The 13339-nt window shown below is 52.8% G+C and overlaps 6 protein-coding genes across 6 annotated transcripts; 4 read left to right on the top strand and 2 right to left on the bottom strand.

Moving 5' to 3' along the window:
* Positions 1 to 469: 469 nt before the first annotated feature.
* POSPLADRAFT_1032163 (hypothetical protein) lies at positions 470 to 1332 on the top strand (the record flags this gene model as incomplete). Its single annotated transcript, XM_024476833.1, has 7 exons — positions 470 to 506; positions 619 to 653; positions 709 to 858; positions 912 to 1088; positions 1139 to 1176; positions 1210 to 1214; positions 1271 to 1332. The coding sequence occupies 7 exons, from the start codon at positions 470 to 472 to the stop codon at positions 1330 to 1332; spliced, it is 504 nt and encodes a 167-aa protein (XP_024342179.1).
* Positions 1333 to 1822: 490 nt separating this feature from the next.
* POSPLADRAFT_1134229 (hypothetical protein) lies at positions 1823 to 2591 on the top strand (the record flags this gene model as incomplete). Its single annotated transcript, XM_024484449.1, has 4 exons — positions 1823 to 2075; positions 2180 to 2314; positions 2387 to 2473; positions 2542 to 2591. 4 exons carry the CDS (start codon positions 1823 to 1825, stop codon positions 2589 to 2591), a joined length of 525 nt encoding a protein of 174 aa, XP_024342180.1.
* A 576-nt stretch (positions 2592 to 3167) lies between these two features.
* On the bottom strand, positions 3168 to 4539 carry POSPLADRAFT_1179093 (hypothetical protein). Its single transcript, XM_024488641.1, has 5 exons — positions 4490 to 4539; positions 4407 to 4434; positions 4122 to 4352; positions 3882 to 4060; positions 3168 to 3829 (listed from the first exon to the last, which is right to left on the bottom strand). The coding sequence occupies exons 1-5, from the start codon at positions 4511 to 4513 to the stop codon at positions 3269 to 3271; spliced, it is 1023 nt and encodes a 340-aa protein (XP_024342181.1). The 5' UTR covers positions 4514 to 4539; the 3' UTR covers positions 3168 to 3268.
* Positions 4540 to 5030: 491 nt separating this feature from the next.
* On the top strand, positions 5031 to 6486 carry POSPLADRAFT_1039072 (hypothetical protein). Its single transcript, XM_024477484.1, has 6 exons — positions 5031 to 5087; positions 5156 to 5266; positions 5320 to 5759; positions 5812 to 5896; positions 5946 to 6242; positions 6296 to 6486. The coding sequence occupies exons 1-6, from the start codon at positions 5078 to 5080 to the stop codon at positions 6316 to 6318; spliced, it is 966 nt and encodes a 321-aa protein (XP_024342182.1). The 5' UTR covers positions 5031 to 5077; the 3' UTR covers positions 6319 to 6486.
* Positions 6487 to 6596: 110 nt separating this feature from the next.
* POSPLADRAFT_1167646 (glycosyltransferase family 39 protein) lies at positions 6597 to 9838 on the top strand. Its single transcript, XM_024487973.1, has 12 exons — positions 6597 to 7054; positions 7109 to 7511; positions 7563 to 7671; positions 7729 to 7794; positions 7849 to 7942; positions 7992 to 8175; positions 8226 to 8807; positions 8861 to 9178; positions 9231 to 9293; positions 9346 to 9389; positions 9440 to 9646; positions 9700 to 9838. The coding sequence occupies exons 1-12, from the start codon at positions 6698 to 6700 to the stop codon at positions 9721 to 9723; spliced, it is 2451 nt and encodes an 816-aa protein (XP_024342183.1). The 5' UTR covers positions 6597 to 6697; the 3' UTR covers positions 9724 to 9838.
* A 106-nt stretch (positions 9839 to 9944) lies between these two features.
* On the bottom strand, positions 9945 to 12306 carry POSPLADRAFT_1135774 (hypothetical protein; the record flags this gene model as incomplete). Its single annotated transcript, XM_024484609.1, has 6 exons — positions 9945 to 10171; positions 10227 to 10286; positions 10338 to 10578; positions 10632 to 10757; positions 10812 to 11012; positions 11071 to 12306. 6 exons carry the CDS (start codon positions 12304 to 12306, stop codon positions 9945 to 9947), a joined length of 2091 nt encoding a protein of 696 aa, XP_024342184.1.
* Between the last annotated feature and the right edge of the window lie 1033 nt (positions 12307 to 13339).

Raw genomic sequence — 13339 nt, forward strand, 5'->3', positions numbered from 1 at the left:
CTCTTATGGTGTAGTGCGAACGCCGGCAGCGGCACTTTCTTTCCTGTTTCGACTGGGATGACTCCTCCAGGGAATCCTTGCCTCGAGGCGAGAGGTTTCGTCCTTTCAAAACTAGAGGACCTGGGAAATGTGTAGCTCTCGGCTTGTAAGATGTGTCGATGAGAAGCCCAATTGTCCTCTAAGTCATGATTAAACCCTGTGCGAGCCGTGTCTCAGCGGCCTCGTTGCAGGCCATCTGCGCAATGTCGCCGTCGGCCATGGGCAGACGCCCGGACGAGCGGGCCCACGTGTTGGCATCTGAGATCGAAACGCAGAAGCCGCTTACATACACAATCGTAGGTTTTCTCCTCTCGATCAAAAGGCCCCAGCTCGTCGCCCTCTGCCCCTCACCCTCCCTCGCTCTCCGGTGCTACTTGCTCGGCTCGCCTTCCCTGTACACTCCTACTCATCGAGTTCATCTGCTCAAAAAATGGCTGGCGCAAGAGGTTGCTTCAACTGTGGTGGCTGTAAGTTACGCGACCCGATTTCGAGAAGGAGAACTCGATCGCTCACTGTGAAATGTGTTTACCTCGACCAAACTTGTTTTTTCCGTCACTTTACGCTGCAGTCGGTCATCAGGCTGCGTCTTGTCCCAAGGCGGGCACGCCGACCTGGTATGTGGCGCGCATCAATGTCTTTTTGCTCCTGCTGATGTTTTCATATCTATAGCTACAACTGTTTGTCCGCTCTTTGTGGAGGATTATTCCAATCGCTGAGAGGTATATACTACCAGGTGGCCTTGAAGGCCATGTCTCTCGAGACTGCACGTCCGAGGCTAAGGCAAAATCGTGCTTTAAGTGCGGAAAAGAAGGCCACTTGGTGAGTCTGGTCAAGATCCAATAAATGGTCCAGCCATACTCATGCCTCCTCAGAGCCGTGAATGCCCCGACAACACCGCTACTGGCGGATTTTCCAGCTATAGCGGCGGATCCGGAGGCCAGGAGTGCTACCGCTGTGGCAAGCCGGGTCACATTGCCCGCGCGTGCCCCGAGGCGGCGTCAGGAAACTTTGGCGCGTTCGGTGGCGGAGGGTCGCAAAAGACATGGCAAGTGTGTTTGAATATCATATGATCTGTGTTTCTGATGTCTGTCTTTTCTAGCTACTCTTGCGGAGGTGTCGGGCACCTTTCGCGGGACTGTGTGTCGGGTAGCAAGTGCTACAACTGCTCAGGCCACGTGAGTCCCTTCAAGTATTGATGTATTGTTGCCTCTCTGACGTGAGTGAATTTTAGGGGCACATCTCGAGGGAATGCCCGCAGCCTCAAAAGAGGGCGTGCTACACTTGCGGTTCTGAGGGGTAAGATCCATGTCCAAGTATTGATTATTGTGGTACTGAATAAATCTCGGGTTACACAGGCATATCTCGCGCGATTGCCCACAGACCACCGCGGCTGCTACTGAGGAAGCTGCCTGAAATTCTTTGATCTACGTTGTAGCCTTCGCTCGTTTCGTCTGTGCTCGTCATTTCTTGTATTCTGTGAAGTACTTGCTATCTCAGATGTACTCGCATTCTGCTACTCCAGATATAACGGCGCTCAAGCGCGACATGCGCTGAAATGATGATGATGTCTGCGCGAGCTCGAACGAGCTCGAGGCGGCCAGACGACACTCTAAGACGTTCGAGTGTACTCTGGGCCAGATATCGCCGCAGACGAGCGCTGGTCGGGTACTCCCGTGCCGCTCCGTATCGGCGCTTAGCAGTTGCCTTCACCGTTTTCGCGTTGACCCCTACGCACAGGGTTCATCCCGCCCCCATCCTCTCTCGTGTCTCCTTCCTTGTCGCAATGCAAGCCCTGCGCCTGGCGCGTCCTAGAGCCTCCCTCCGTCCGTTCGCCCGCTCCATCGCGGCCTCGGCGAGTGGAACCCATGCTACGGCCTCCCCCGCGTCGTCCGCGTCGTCGTCCGTGATCCCGCTGTCGAATGTTGAGGCTCAGTGGGAGCAGCTCTCGCACGACGAGCAGCTTACGGTGCACCAGCAGCTCGAGGAGCTCCAGAAGAAGGACTGGAAGACCCTCTCCATTGATGAGAAGAAGGCGGGTAAGTACACACGTCGCGTCTATCACCGCACGCGGCGTGCGTTCGGGCATGCGTGGACGATAACTGACGGTTGTTCATCCTGTGTTCGTGCTGCTGCTGTGTAGCATACTATGTCGCGTTCGGACCTCATGGACCTCGTGCCCCCGTTAACCCTCCGGGCACTACGATGAAGGTGCTTCTCGGTACTTTGGCCGGTGTAGCTGCAGCGGGTGCTGTGTTCATCGCCGTGAGATCATTTGGTACGTACTCAGTACTCTATAGTATTGTATGGCCTTCGTCTAGGGGAAGGTTAACGCGTTTCTGTCGTGCAGCTCCCCCGCCGCCGAAGTCTATCAGCAAGGAGTGGGAGGAGGCTTCAAACGAACGTGCACTGGAGCAAAAGATGAACCCCATCTCTGGTATTTATCTCCCTAATCTACTGAAGTTTCACGTCGATGTTAAACCTGGGGGTTTTTTTTTTTTACAGGTATCTCATCAGAGGGCTACTCCGGCACGGGTTTCGTCACGCACAAGTGATGGCAGAGCATACCATCCCCTCGCTCGATGCCAACACCGATGCTCGTGTTCAGGACGGTGCCCGCTCGATTGCTTGTCATAGAATACCTGCATTATCGAACGTCTCAAGCGAAGAATAATTGCAATCTTTTCCATTCATTGCATGGTGTTTCTCAACTGCATTTCTATCTATCGTGTCCACTGTCGCACTGCTCAATTCCTCCAACCAATCTGGTGGACTATATGCGGACACTATCTGTGAGCTTGAGGCGTAAGTTCATGTACGTCTTGACATCAATTGATAGAAAGTTGTCTCGTACCCATCGGTGTAAATCTCGCACTACCGCTGATAGGCCGTCGGGCATTCCGACAGAGCCGTTTAGCGCCAATGTAATGGTCACTGGATCATTCCGTTGATCTGTCCAGTTCATTTGGTGACTATTCCTAGCAATTTTTGCGTGTACACCTGTCCTCCTTAGTCTGCTTTGCTAATTATATATGGACATGGATGACAGTCGATTCATATCTAGTATAGTCTGCCAGAAAGCGCGGCCGCTTTACCCGCTAAACGGTGGGAGGGGGCTCTCCTAGTGCAGTAAGGGTGCGAGACAAAGTGGAAAGGACCACATCTCGGAAGTTTGATGGCATGCAACAGAGCAATAAAAACTATCGAAGTAGGTCCACAATGTGAGATTATGCTACAGGCCCTTATCCGCGAGACTGCTCTTAGTGTCTTTGCCCTTGTCCGCTTTCTCTTTGTCGTCCTTGTCGCCCTTCTCGTCAGACTTCCCGTTCTTATCCTTCTTACCCTTATCCCCCACATCCTTAGTCTCCTCCGCCTCTGCCCGACCAATGGACGCCTTGTTGTCAACAAGCGCGTGCAGCGCAATCACCGCGCGTAAGAGGCTACTCAAGTAGATAACCAGAAGTTGGTCGTTTGTACTTGTCGCAAAACTTTGCGTGGTTTCGGGGTCGGTGAGATTGGGCAGGAGGTTGAGTGCATCTTGGAGGTTGTAAACAATCTGGTGATTCACTGGCATTCGTCCAGCAGCAACGTCTAGGAGGTATTTCTGGATGTCAGCGAGACGTGATTGTAGACCGCGCAGCGAAGCTAGCTGTTCTGAAACTCGCGTTGCGAGGGTGGTTGTTGTCGAGTCCTTAATGTCGCGTAGGAGGTGCTCGACACCAATTTCCTCTGACTCCTCTGCCTCAATGGCCGACGGTACGTGCAGGAATGTTTTGCGCGTTTCTGTGCCATCCTAAAATACAAGGTATGATGAACAGGCATTCAATGGTAGAATAGACACTCACGTCCTTGATCTCCTCTACGGCGAAGTATGCGTCGGTTGGAATGCCCACTGTTTGTGGCCGTACATCAACAATGACCATCACGGGCCGTGCAATATACCGCTTGAGGAGGTCATTGATTTCCTGGTCTGATGCGCGTAATTTGGGGCCAGTGTGATACCACCCGATCATGCGTTCTCGAGCTGGAGCACCAGAATATACAGTCAAGACATGCCGGCAAGCATCCGGCAAGAACTCACGAACCGTTGACCTTCTTGAACATCTCCCACATGCCTTCAATATAATTGTGGTCGAGGAACCACGTCTTTGAGTCCTTCTCGTCCTCCTCGAAGGGAATACCAAACGAGTTGGCAACATTGATGGTCTTGCCGTTGTCTTGCCCCAGCAAAATGCCAATGACGCGTTTACTTGAGCTTCGTGAAACAGAGCGCGCATGATGGTCGGTTACAGATAGAAGTACAAGCGGGTGAACGACTGTGAAGTGATGATATTAGCCAGCGGCTTGACCGTACGCTATAGTGAACGTACCGACGGTGGTTCCTGACAGGGCTGCTAGCTTATTAAGAGGCATAATGAGTTAAATATGAGCATCGGCGGAAAATTGGGCCGACCTGCTCTGACGTTGTTGCAACCATGATGAACGAAGAATATGTAGATGTGCACTTGGCGAAGGTGGCACGAAATGAGACGCGTACGCGTTCTGGACGTCTATTTGTCCTTGTTGTCCAACGCCCTCTACTATTAGATTGCCTTTTGTGGCGTTAACGCTTTGTCGGTCGTACATGCATGGCATGGAATGCATGCAGTCATGTCAAAGCCATTCAAGGCGTCGTTGAATCAACCGGATACAGTTTGTTGTGTTTAGAGTTACAGGCCGCTACTGGTGACTAGTATTTATGAGCGGCCTTGATCAATGATGCGCTTCAGCAGGCGGCCCTAAGGCTCAGACCCTGTCAAAGCATTGATAAACATAGGCATATATAAGTCGCCAACTTGTACTTCGTCCGCACATCTTTGAGAGGTGTGTGCGACCGAGGCGGCGGGTCTATTACGAGTAGGAAGCTGTTTGTGCTTATTTGCACTCATAGTTTCCACACTTGTTTTGGTAAGTTCCTCGATCACTCAAACTTCGTCTCAAAATTTCCGAGGCTCGTTGTTGTTCGACTCCTCAAACAATACAGCATTAGCCGTTCAGCATTATGGCATTCGGTATGTTTCTATGTCTTTTTGAAGGTACTAATGCAGCATATTCACTGTTGCGGTATGCAATTCTCCAGGAGATTCAGGTGGTCGAGGCGGATTTGGCGGATTTGGTGGACGAGGAGGAGGAGGAGGAGGACGAGGAGGCTTCCGTGGTGCGCCGAGAGGCGGTAGAGGTGGAGGACGTGGTGCGTCTCTTTATGACTTTTCTGCGAATCAACTCGTCTGATGTGACTTCTAGGTGGTCCCCCCGGGAGAGGAGGCGTTTTCAAACGAGGCGGCGACCGAGGACGAGGTGGAGGACGAGGCGGAGGAAGAGGTGATAGGGGCGGTCGTGGAGGACGAGGAGGGGGCAGGGGCGGTGCAAGAGGTGGCGCGAATGTTATCTTGGAAAACCACCGACACCCTGGCGTCTTCATTGCCAAGGGCAAGGAGAGCATGCTGGTGACGAAGAGCATAGCACCTGGGGAGGCGGTCTATGGTGAGAAGCGGATATCTATCGATGGCGGCGTTGAGGGCACCAAGGTTGAGTACCGCGTGTGGAACCCCTTCCGGAGCAAGCTGGCCGCTGGTGTCCTCAACGGGGTCGAGGAGATTTTCATTGAGCCTGGACAGAAGGTTTTGTACCTTGGTGCAGCGAGCGGAACGAGTGTCAGTCACGTAGCCGATATTGTGGGTCCGGTGAGTACCAGCTATCAAACATCTAATCTTTATAAGCTGAGATGGACTATAGGAAGGCGTTGTCTACGCAGTAGAGTTCTCCTTGCGCTCGGGGCGTGATCTCATCAATATGGCCAAGAAGCGGACAAATGTCATTCGTACGTTATGCTATCATCTCTCAGCTACTCTCGCTCATTCGTCCTGAAGCCATTGTGGAGGACGCCCGTACACCCCAAAAATACCGCATGCTCCTCTCTACCGTTGATGCAATCTTCGCGGATGTCGCACAGCCGGACCAGGCTCGTATCGTTGCTCTGAACGCAGAGTACTTCCTGAAGAACGAGGGCAATGTCATTATCTCTATTAAGGCCAGCTGTATCGACTCGACCGCACCACCAGAGACTGTCTTTGCACGAGAAGTCCAATTCTTGAAGGACAACAAGTTCAAGCCCCTTGAACAGGTCACGCTGGAGCCTTATGAACGCGATCACGCCATGGTCACCGGTACGCATCTCAAATGCATTTACCTCGTAGTCAAGCTCATAATGTCCCCACAGCCAAATATCAGAGGCATAAATAGTTCGTTGACTCGTCTTGTAGCTCGTGATTTCTATCCGTCCTGCCTCCGCTACTCATTTCCTTGCTTGTCCTCCATGTACGTGCTGTATGTTTGATCGTCGAAAAGTAGCCTTTCACGTTCTCTATGGTGTATAAAATTATGCATAATGGCCCTTTTTGTGCGCGTTTACGGCGGACAAGTGATGTGGCAGTGAGATCATGATCGAACTATACGTGTCACTGCGCATCCGGTCAAGGAGAACGCGCAGCAGGCAATACAAAGCGAACTCCTCTTTGCACCAGCACCTGCCCGTCAATTGTACACCTGAGACTTGTAATTTACCTTCACGACTAGGCTCCCGGAAGCCATCAGCCAGGTTACCACAACATCGGCGTAACATATGAGGCCGCCCGCAGTCAGTCTTCACATTGGCACACCACCCGAAGGTTCGCCTCGCACCTCATCCGAATTTGAAGAGATCCAGTACCCTGCAACGGACCGCTCGAGCTGGGCTTCGACTCCTCGTCCAGAGGAGGAACTGCCATTGCACTACATGACCGAAGACACAGCTCGCCGGAGGACACCACGCGGACCCAGCAGTATCAACGGGAGCATCGGACACCTCAATCTCTCAGAGAAGGAATACGAGGCGTATGATGATGGAGGAAAGGACGTGTACTCAAAAATGAAAGATATGAAGAGTCCGCTGGGGAGTGGCAAAATAAGGCGTCCTCCGCCCCCGCCCCCAACATCCGTGGTGCGTGTTCCAGGTCATTGCTAGTTGTTGCACCTACCTCAACTGTGCCTTCAGGGAGAGTTCTTCCAACAGAATCTTGAACACATACCTCCTATCATCTATACGCTGTTGTCATGTTGGACAAGATTCTACAAAATCGGGCATTCTAACCTCGTCGTATGGGATGAGGCCCACTTCGGCAAGTTTGGGTCGTTCTACCTGAAACGCCAGTTCTATTTCGATGTCCACCCTCCTCTCGGCAAGATGCTCGTTGGGCTTGCTGGACTCCTCTCAGGCTATGACGGTCACTTCGACTTCGCCAGTGGTGCGGTCTACAACGACACTGTCCCGTACGTGGCCATGCGGGTCATGATGGCGACGTTTGGAGTTGCCATGGTTCCATTAGGTTGGTATACAGCCGTGGAGCTAGGTATGAGTTGGCGGGCATGCCATTTGGTTGCCTTGATGGTCCTTTGCGGTATGTTCGCTCGTAATCAGCATGGCATGACATCTCTGAGGTAGCATCTAGATGTCGCCTGGTTGTGCATATCGCGGTTTATTCTGCTGGACTCAATGCTCCTGTTCTTCACGTTCACTACTGTCTTTTGTCTTACGAAATTCCATAATCAGCAATACCAGTCAGTCCGGATTGCCTAATCCTCCATAGAGCACCGCTAATCGCGAAGTTCTTGCAGATCTTTCTCTTTTGACTGGTGGCTATGGTTGTCCTTGACAGGTGTATCCATTGGCTGCGTCACCAGGTATATAAGACCGTCCTTGATGCATTCACCTTACTAATAATGATCATTCAATAGTATCAAATGGGTCGGACTCTTTGTGACCGCATTAGTTGGATTATATACGATCGAAGATCTCTGGGAGAAATTTGGCGACACACGGATGTCTTTGGTAAGTTATGTAGCTATTCGCTGCAGTTTTTAGCTGACCTCTCATTCAGCGAGATCAAGCAAGGCATTGGGGTGCACGGATTGCATGCCTTATTATTCTCCCGACAATCCTTTACATGAGTTTCTTCAAGGTCCACTTCATGATCTTGAACCACTCGGGACCAGATGATGCGAAGATGAGTTCTCTATTCCAAGCAAATCTTGTTGGCAACACACTGTATCAAAATCCTTTGGGTACGTGAACATGACCACGACGTGATGATGACGTCTCACACTACGGGTAGAGGTCGCCTTTGGCTCAAAGGTTACCCTGAAGAATATGGGATGGGCCGGTGGTCTTTTGCATTCCCATGTGCAGACCTACCCTGTCGGATCTAACCAGCAACAAGTGACGTGCTATCATTATAAGGATGAGAACAACGACTGGATTATCCTACCCCGCTGGGACGAGCCTGAGTACGACGCCGATGGTCCAATTCGGTTCCTCTCCGACGGCGATGTCGTCCGGTTTAGCCATGTGCCGACCAAACGCAACCTCCACTCACACCCTGTCACTGCGCCTGTTTCCAAACTCAACTGGGAGGTCTCTGGGTACGGTGATGGGAAGATCGGCGACTTGCATGATTACTGGGTTGTCGAGGTGGTTGATGACCTTCAGCGCGGCTCGAAGAGTCATGTGGACAAGATCCACTCCCTCACAACTCGTTTGCGATTCAAACATCAGGCACTTGGGTGCTACCTACGCGCGGGCAACGAAATTCTACCGCAATGGGGCTTCAAGCAGATTGAGGTCAGCTGTGACAAAGAAAACAACGCCAACGATATTCATACATACTGGAACGTCGAAACTCATATCAACGAGCGATGTACGCACTGTCTCATATCTTGATTGTGCTAGGCTGATACATGTGTGTCGCAGTGCCCGCGGGCGACCACAAGTTGTACAGCACGTCGTTCTTGCGGGACTTCTGGCATCTCAACGTTGCCATGATGACGACGAATAATGCGCTTGTTCCAGACCCTGACAAGGAGGATATTCTTGCATCGAAGCCATTCGACTGGCCTTGGCTACGCCTTGGGTTGCGAATGTGCGGGTGGGGAGCGAGCCAAGCCAAGTACTATCTTCTTGGCACGCCCACGATCTGGTGGGGTGGCACACTTAGTCTCTACGTTGCCGCACTGGCGTTCGCTGTATACCTGCTCCGTATGCAGCGCAAGTACGTTGACATGGATGCCAGTACGTATAAGATCATTTGTGCAAGCTTTTGTCTTCCTGACGCTGGTTCTAGGAGAGTGGGATCATTTCCTCTATGTAGGCAAGGTCGCTATGCTTGGATGGTTGTTACATTTTGGTAAGCAGTACATAACTAACGATATCGTGGCTGTCACTCATATCGTGTTTAGTGCCGTTCTTGATAATGGGCCGTGTGACCTACATCCACCACTATGTGCGTACGAACCGATATGGCATGTGTAGCCGACACTGACCTTCCTATAGCTGCCTACGCTCTACTTCTCCGTACTGATGGCAGCTCATATGCTTGACCACTTCGTGTTCACCTCGCGGCGCTTGACCGAACGAACAAAATGGATTGTGTTCGGCGTGACAACGTTCGCGGTCGTAGGCGTATTCTGGTGGTTCAAGGGTGCTGCGTTTGGTATCGATGGTCCGATCAGCAACCACTGGGGTCTTAAATGGCTCTCGGTATGTCTTGTCAATCCTCACCCGATCTTGTTTTCTGACTGACGTCTGTGCAGACGTGGAATATCTATGAAGAGTAATACCATTATTACTCTCGGCTTGCCTATACTATACCTTATTTCCTCATGGACGTTGTGCTGCGACCTTGTAGTATTCCAGCATACCACAAAAAATGCTTATTCCTTACGGTTCCTACCTCAGCCGTCATTGTCGCAGGCCTCCATATGGAACCATTGAGCAGAGTAATGCAAAATGCGAATGGTATGAGATTGGACGAGAATACAACATGCGAACTGTAGTATTATGTCCGTGGTGTACCCCAGCCCACCCTGCGGTAGAACAGTAAGTAAGCACAACGATCGTCTCGCTCTGGTCCGCCAAAGACATCGTCTGGACGGATGTCCGACACCAATTCATCGTCTATTCGTACCCAAGCTTGTCGCGGTCGATCGCTGAGGTCACGGTTGGGGTGTAGTACATCGAGCGTATAGTGCCCTCCTGACGCCGACTGTCCATGGTGGTACAGTACTACACGCAGAATAAGATAAACGTCCACAGCCAGGAAAGACGCAGACTAGCTCACCTCCAAATAGTTGGTATTTGACGGGGTGTTTCCGCAACGATGACGTTGGTGAAATCAAGTCTGAATGCAAAATATGAGATACACCTTTCGTATGCACCACCACAGCCGTACCTGGGCTAATGTCCAAATCTGGTCCAAACGCGATTTGCTTGCCGATCTTCACAACATCGCCAACATTGGTATCGTACAAGAAGCGCTTTAAGTGCAGGACCAGAACAGTTGGGAGCGACTCTATGAGTGCCTGTTGAGTTGCCTCCACAACAACTCCTGGACGAGTGGGCTGGCTAATCTGAACTGGTTGGGGATGCGATATGTGTTGCAACGCGTCCTTGATGAAATGCACAGCCTCTCGCTGGAGTAGAATATATCGACCAAATTGTTGAGATAACAAGCCACATGACGTACCTGAATGTCGAGACGCAGCGAACGCCAATCCTCAACAGTGACCGAGTCTTTTTGGTGAGGAGCACAGAGAGTTGAGCGGAACTTGCCGCCGAATATGCGAGTTATCGGTGATTCTGCTAATTTGTTCTGAATGCGCACACATGAGCGTTCGCTACGGTACGAAGAATTGAAGGGACCCACAGATCTGACGACCGCCGTCCGGTTCTTCTTCCCGACCTCCATCCAACCTTCATCTTGCGGTTGACCAGCGTCATTCTCTGGAAGCACATTACTTGGCTGTGGCTTGGGAGCGGACAGAGATGAAGAAAGAGTCGTGAGTTCTTCCTCGAGGGTATCAAGGTAGAAGCCAAGGAATTCTTCCGCGTCTTCTTGGTGTCCACCCTATTGTTCGAAAAACAGATGTCAGCGAAGATACACGAAAAAGAAAAGGGATATTCACGATCATGCTCGCAAACCGTTTCTTCTCCTTCATTGCGTCATACACATAAGACGGGATAAACGACTCAGGCTCATAAAAGTCGTCCTCGCGTTCTTTGCCCTTCGCCTTCGGGTCTGCCTTGCTCTCCGGCACGAACTCGCGGATGAACTGGATCGTCGCGTCGATCAGTGGCGTCGCACGCGAGCCCTCCTTCTGCGTGCCCACCACCGGCCCCGCCAGGAACCGCCCGAGCTCGCTGAACAGCCGGTGGAACGGCGGGCAGTACACCAAAATCTGCAACACTGCATTCGCGAAGCACATATTTCCCGTGTTAACCAGTCCACGCGGTTGGATCTTTAGCGGCACGTTCGCCGGCCCTGGCCCACCATCAAGTAGATTCAGCAGCTCGTTGCGGTGCGGCGAGGCGATCGGCCCCCCTGGCGCGCTGGATGCAGGCGCACCGGACATGGCCGACGCAGGGATCGAGAAGCCGACGACGGTAGAGACAGGCAATCGGGTCTTGGACGACGACGCGCCCGCATCGCCTGACTGCAGGAGCGACGCCCATGATTTCTTCTGAGGAGCGGGCTTCGGCGCGGGGGGCGCCACTGTGGCTGCTTGTGGCGCAGATTCGGCAACGGGTGTAGCTACATCCTGGGCAGGCGCAGCTGGCGCGGTGTCCACGTCCTCTGCCTTGGGCTGTGCCAGAGCCTTCTCCTCGCTGTCCACCGTCGGGGACGGACCAGGCAGGGACACCGACGTCTGCGACGACGCCGGAGAACCGGGCACTGGCGTATCGCCTGGCTGGGAAGACACCGACGTCGTTTCGGTAGCAGACGACGATGGTACCTCCACAATCTCAGGCGCCGCCTCATCGGATGTGGGTACGTCCGATACACTGATAGTGAAAACCTCGTCTGTCTCCGATTTCGGCGACAGCGGCGGAGTGGGCAGGTCAAGCGCCTTGTGGACGATGTCCTCAGGAGGATATGCTCCGGGCGAGATGATAACCCCAGGTGCATGCGAAGGATTGTCCGGCCGCCGCGACCATATTACCCAGCTGGGTTCGGACACTGAGCGAGTCGATTGTTGTGCGGGCTCAGGAGGAGCCAGCAATGGCGGCGTCTGAACAACGTCGGATTGTGATGCTCCTTCCTGGATTTGCGGTTTTATCTCCACAGTTTCCGCGTCAAACTTTGGGGGTAGTGGCTGTGACGACGGTTGTGGTGATGGCTCCAGAGAACCTTGCGCAGGCATGAACGACGGTATCGATGGCTGATGCTCAACAGGTTGTACTGGCACTGGCTGCTGGAACGGTTGCTGGAGTTGTGGCTGCACTGGTGGTGGACTCGGCATGACAGGAGGCAGCATCGATAGCTGTTTTGGGAGAGGCGACAGGGTCTGTACTGGCCACGCGTGCTGGTAAGGCCCATTCGGTTGCGGTGCGTACGAGGGTGAGTAGGGAACGTTGGGTGGTGCATACGGGCCATACTTTTGCGGATGAACGTAAGGGCTTACGGGCGACACGGGCGGCGACGGCATCACTGCAGGGGATTGGACGTTATGTTGTGGAGGAATGGGGTGGTAGTGCTGAAAGTTGGGAACACCACCTCTATGGGGGTTGAATCTCCCGCGACCTGTAGTAGAAACCCTGGGAGACGTCGGCTGATGGTGCATTGGCGCATGCCCGTTCATGGGAGGCACAGGGTATTGGTAGTATGGCGCTGGACCAAGACCATTGCCGTACGTGTACTGGGGAGGAGGAGGGGGCGTGTGGTAGTAGGTCGAGGGACCCGGGCTTGGGTAGGAAGGATGTGGGCTTGCCATTCCTACACCAAAAGGCGTGTGCGATTACGCGGCGGTAAGAACATGCGTAAGCGGACTCGCACGATGCGCAAGGTACTCACAAATATAGATCCAAGTGTGTCCGGTCAGCGACTAAGAGTTCAGGAGGCTATTTGCTGCAGAGCATCCGCTTGCTACACGAAATGGGATGGAGAAAGCGGTGAACTGGAGCGTTTCTCCGCACGCGTCGACAGATCGAATATTCTGACTTTGAAGAGGCTCGCAATCAGTACAGGAGAAGACACTGTGCTCGACGACGGATAGAGGGCGATGCGCGAGAAGAATGAGAGCAGGATGAGCAGGACAGCGACGAGGAGTCAGTACTAGTACTGATGTCCTCGCGTTCAGAGGACACAGATTCCCAGGCTCTGGTCCAGCCCCTTTGCGCCATATTGGGAAATGCCACAATGATCGGGCGGACTGTGACAACGATCGTATACTCTGC

Source organism: Postia placenta (assembly GCF_002117355.1).
Source record: "Postia placenta MAD-698-R-SB12 unplaced genomic scaffold POSPLAscaffold_3, whole genome shotgun sequence".
Classification (NCBI taxonomy): Eukaryota; Fungi; Basidiomycota; class Agaricomycetes; order Polyporales; family Adustoporiaceae; genus Rhodonia; species Rhodonia placenta.

Excerpts from the sequence above, each read along its gene's own strand:
- POSPLADRAFT_1167646 (XM_024487973.1), top strand. The coding sequence starts at position 6,698 with ATGAGGCCGCCCGCAGTCAGTCTTCACATTGGCACACCACCCGAAGGT. Across the intron at positions 9,179-9,230 it reads GTACGTTGACATGGATGCCA|GAGAGTGGGATCATTTCCTC; the intron begins GTACGTATAAGA and ends CGCTGGTTCTAG. Across the intron at positions 9,390-9,439 it reads TGACCTACATCCACCACTAT|CTGCCTACGCTCTACTTCTC; the intron begins GTGCGTACGAAC and ends ACCTTCCTATAG.
- POSPLADRAFT_1039072 (XM_024477484.1), top strand. Across the intron at positions 5,267-5,319 it reads CGGTAGAGGTGGAGGACGTG|GTGGTCCCCCCGGGAGAGGA; the intron begins GTGCGTCTCTTT and ends TGTGACTTCTAG. Across the intron at positions 6,243-6,295 it reads CGATCACGCCATGGTCACCG|CCAAATATCAGAGGCATAAA; the intron begins GTACGCATCTCA and ends ATGTCCCCACAG.
- POSPLADRAFT_1179093 (XM_024488641.1), bottom strand. The coding sequence starts at position 4,513 with ATGGTTGCAACAACGTCAGAGCAG. Across the intron at positions 4,435-4,489 it reads TTGCAACAACGTCAGAGCAG|CTAGCAGCCCTGTCAGGAAC; the intron begins GTCGGCCCAATT and ends CCTCTTAATAAG. Across the intron at positions 3,830-3,881 it reads CCGTAGAGGAGATCAAGGAC|GATGGCACAGAAACGCGCAA; the intron begins GTGAGTGTCTAT and ends CTTGTATTTTAG.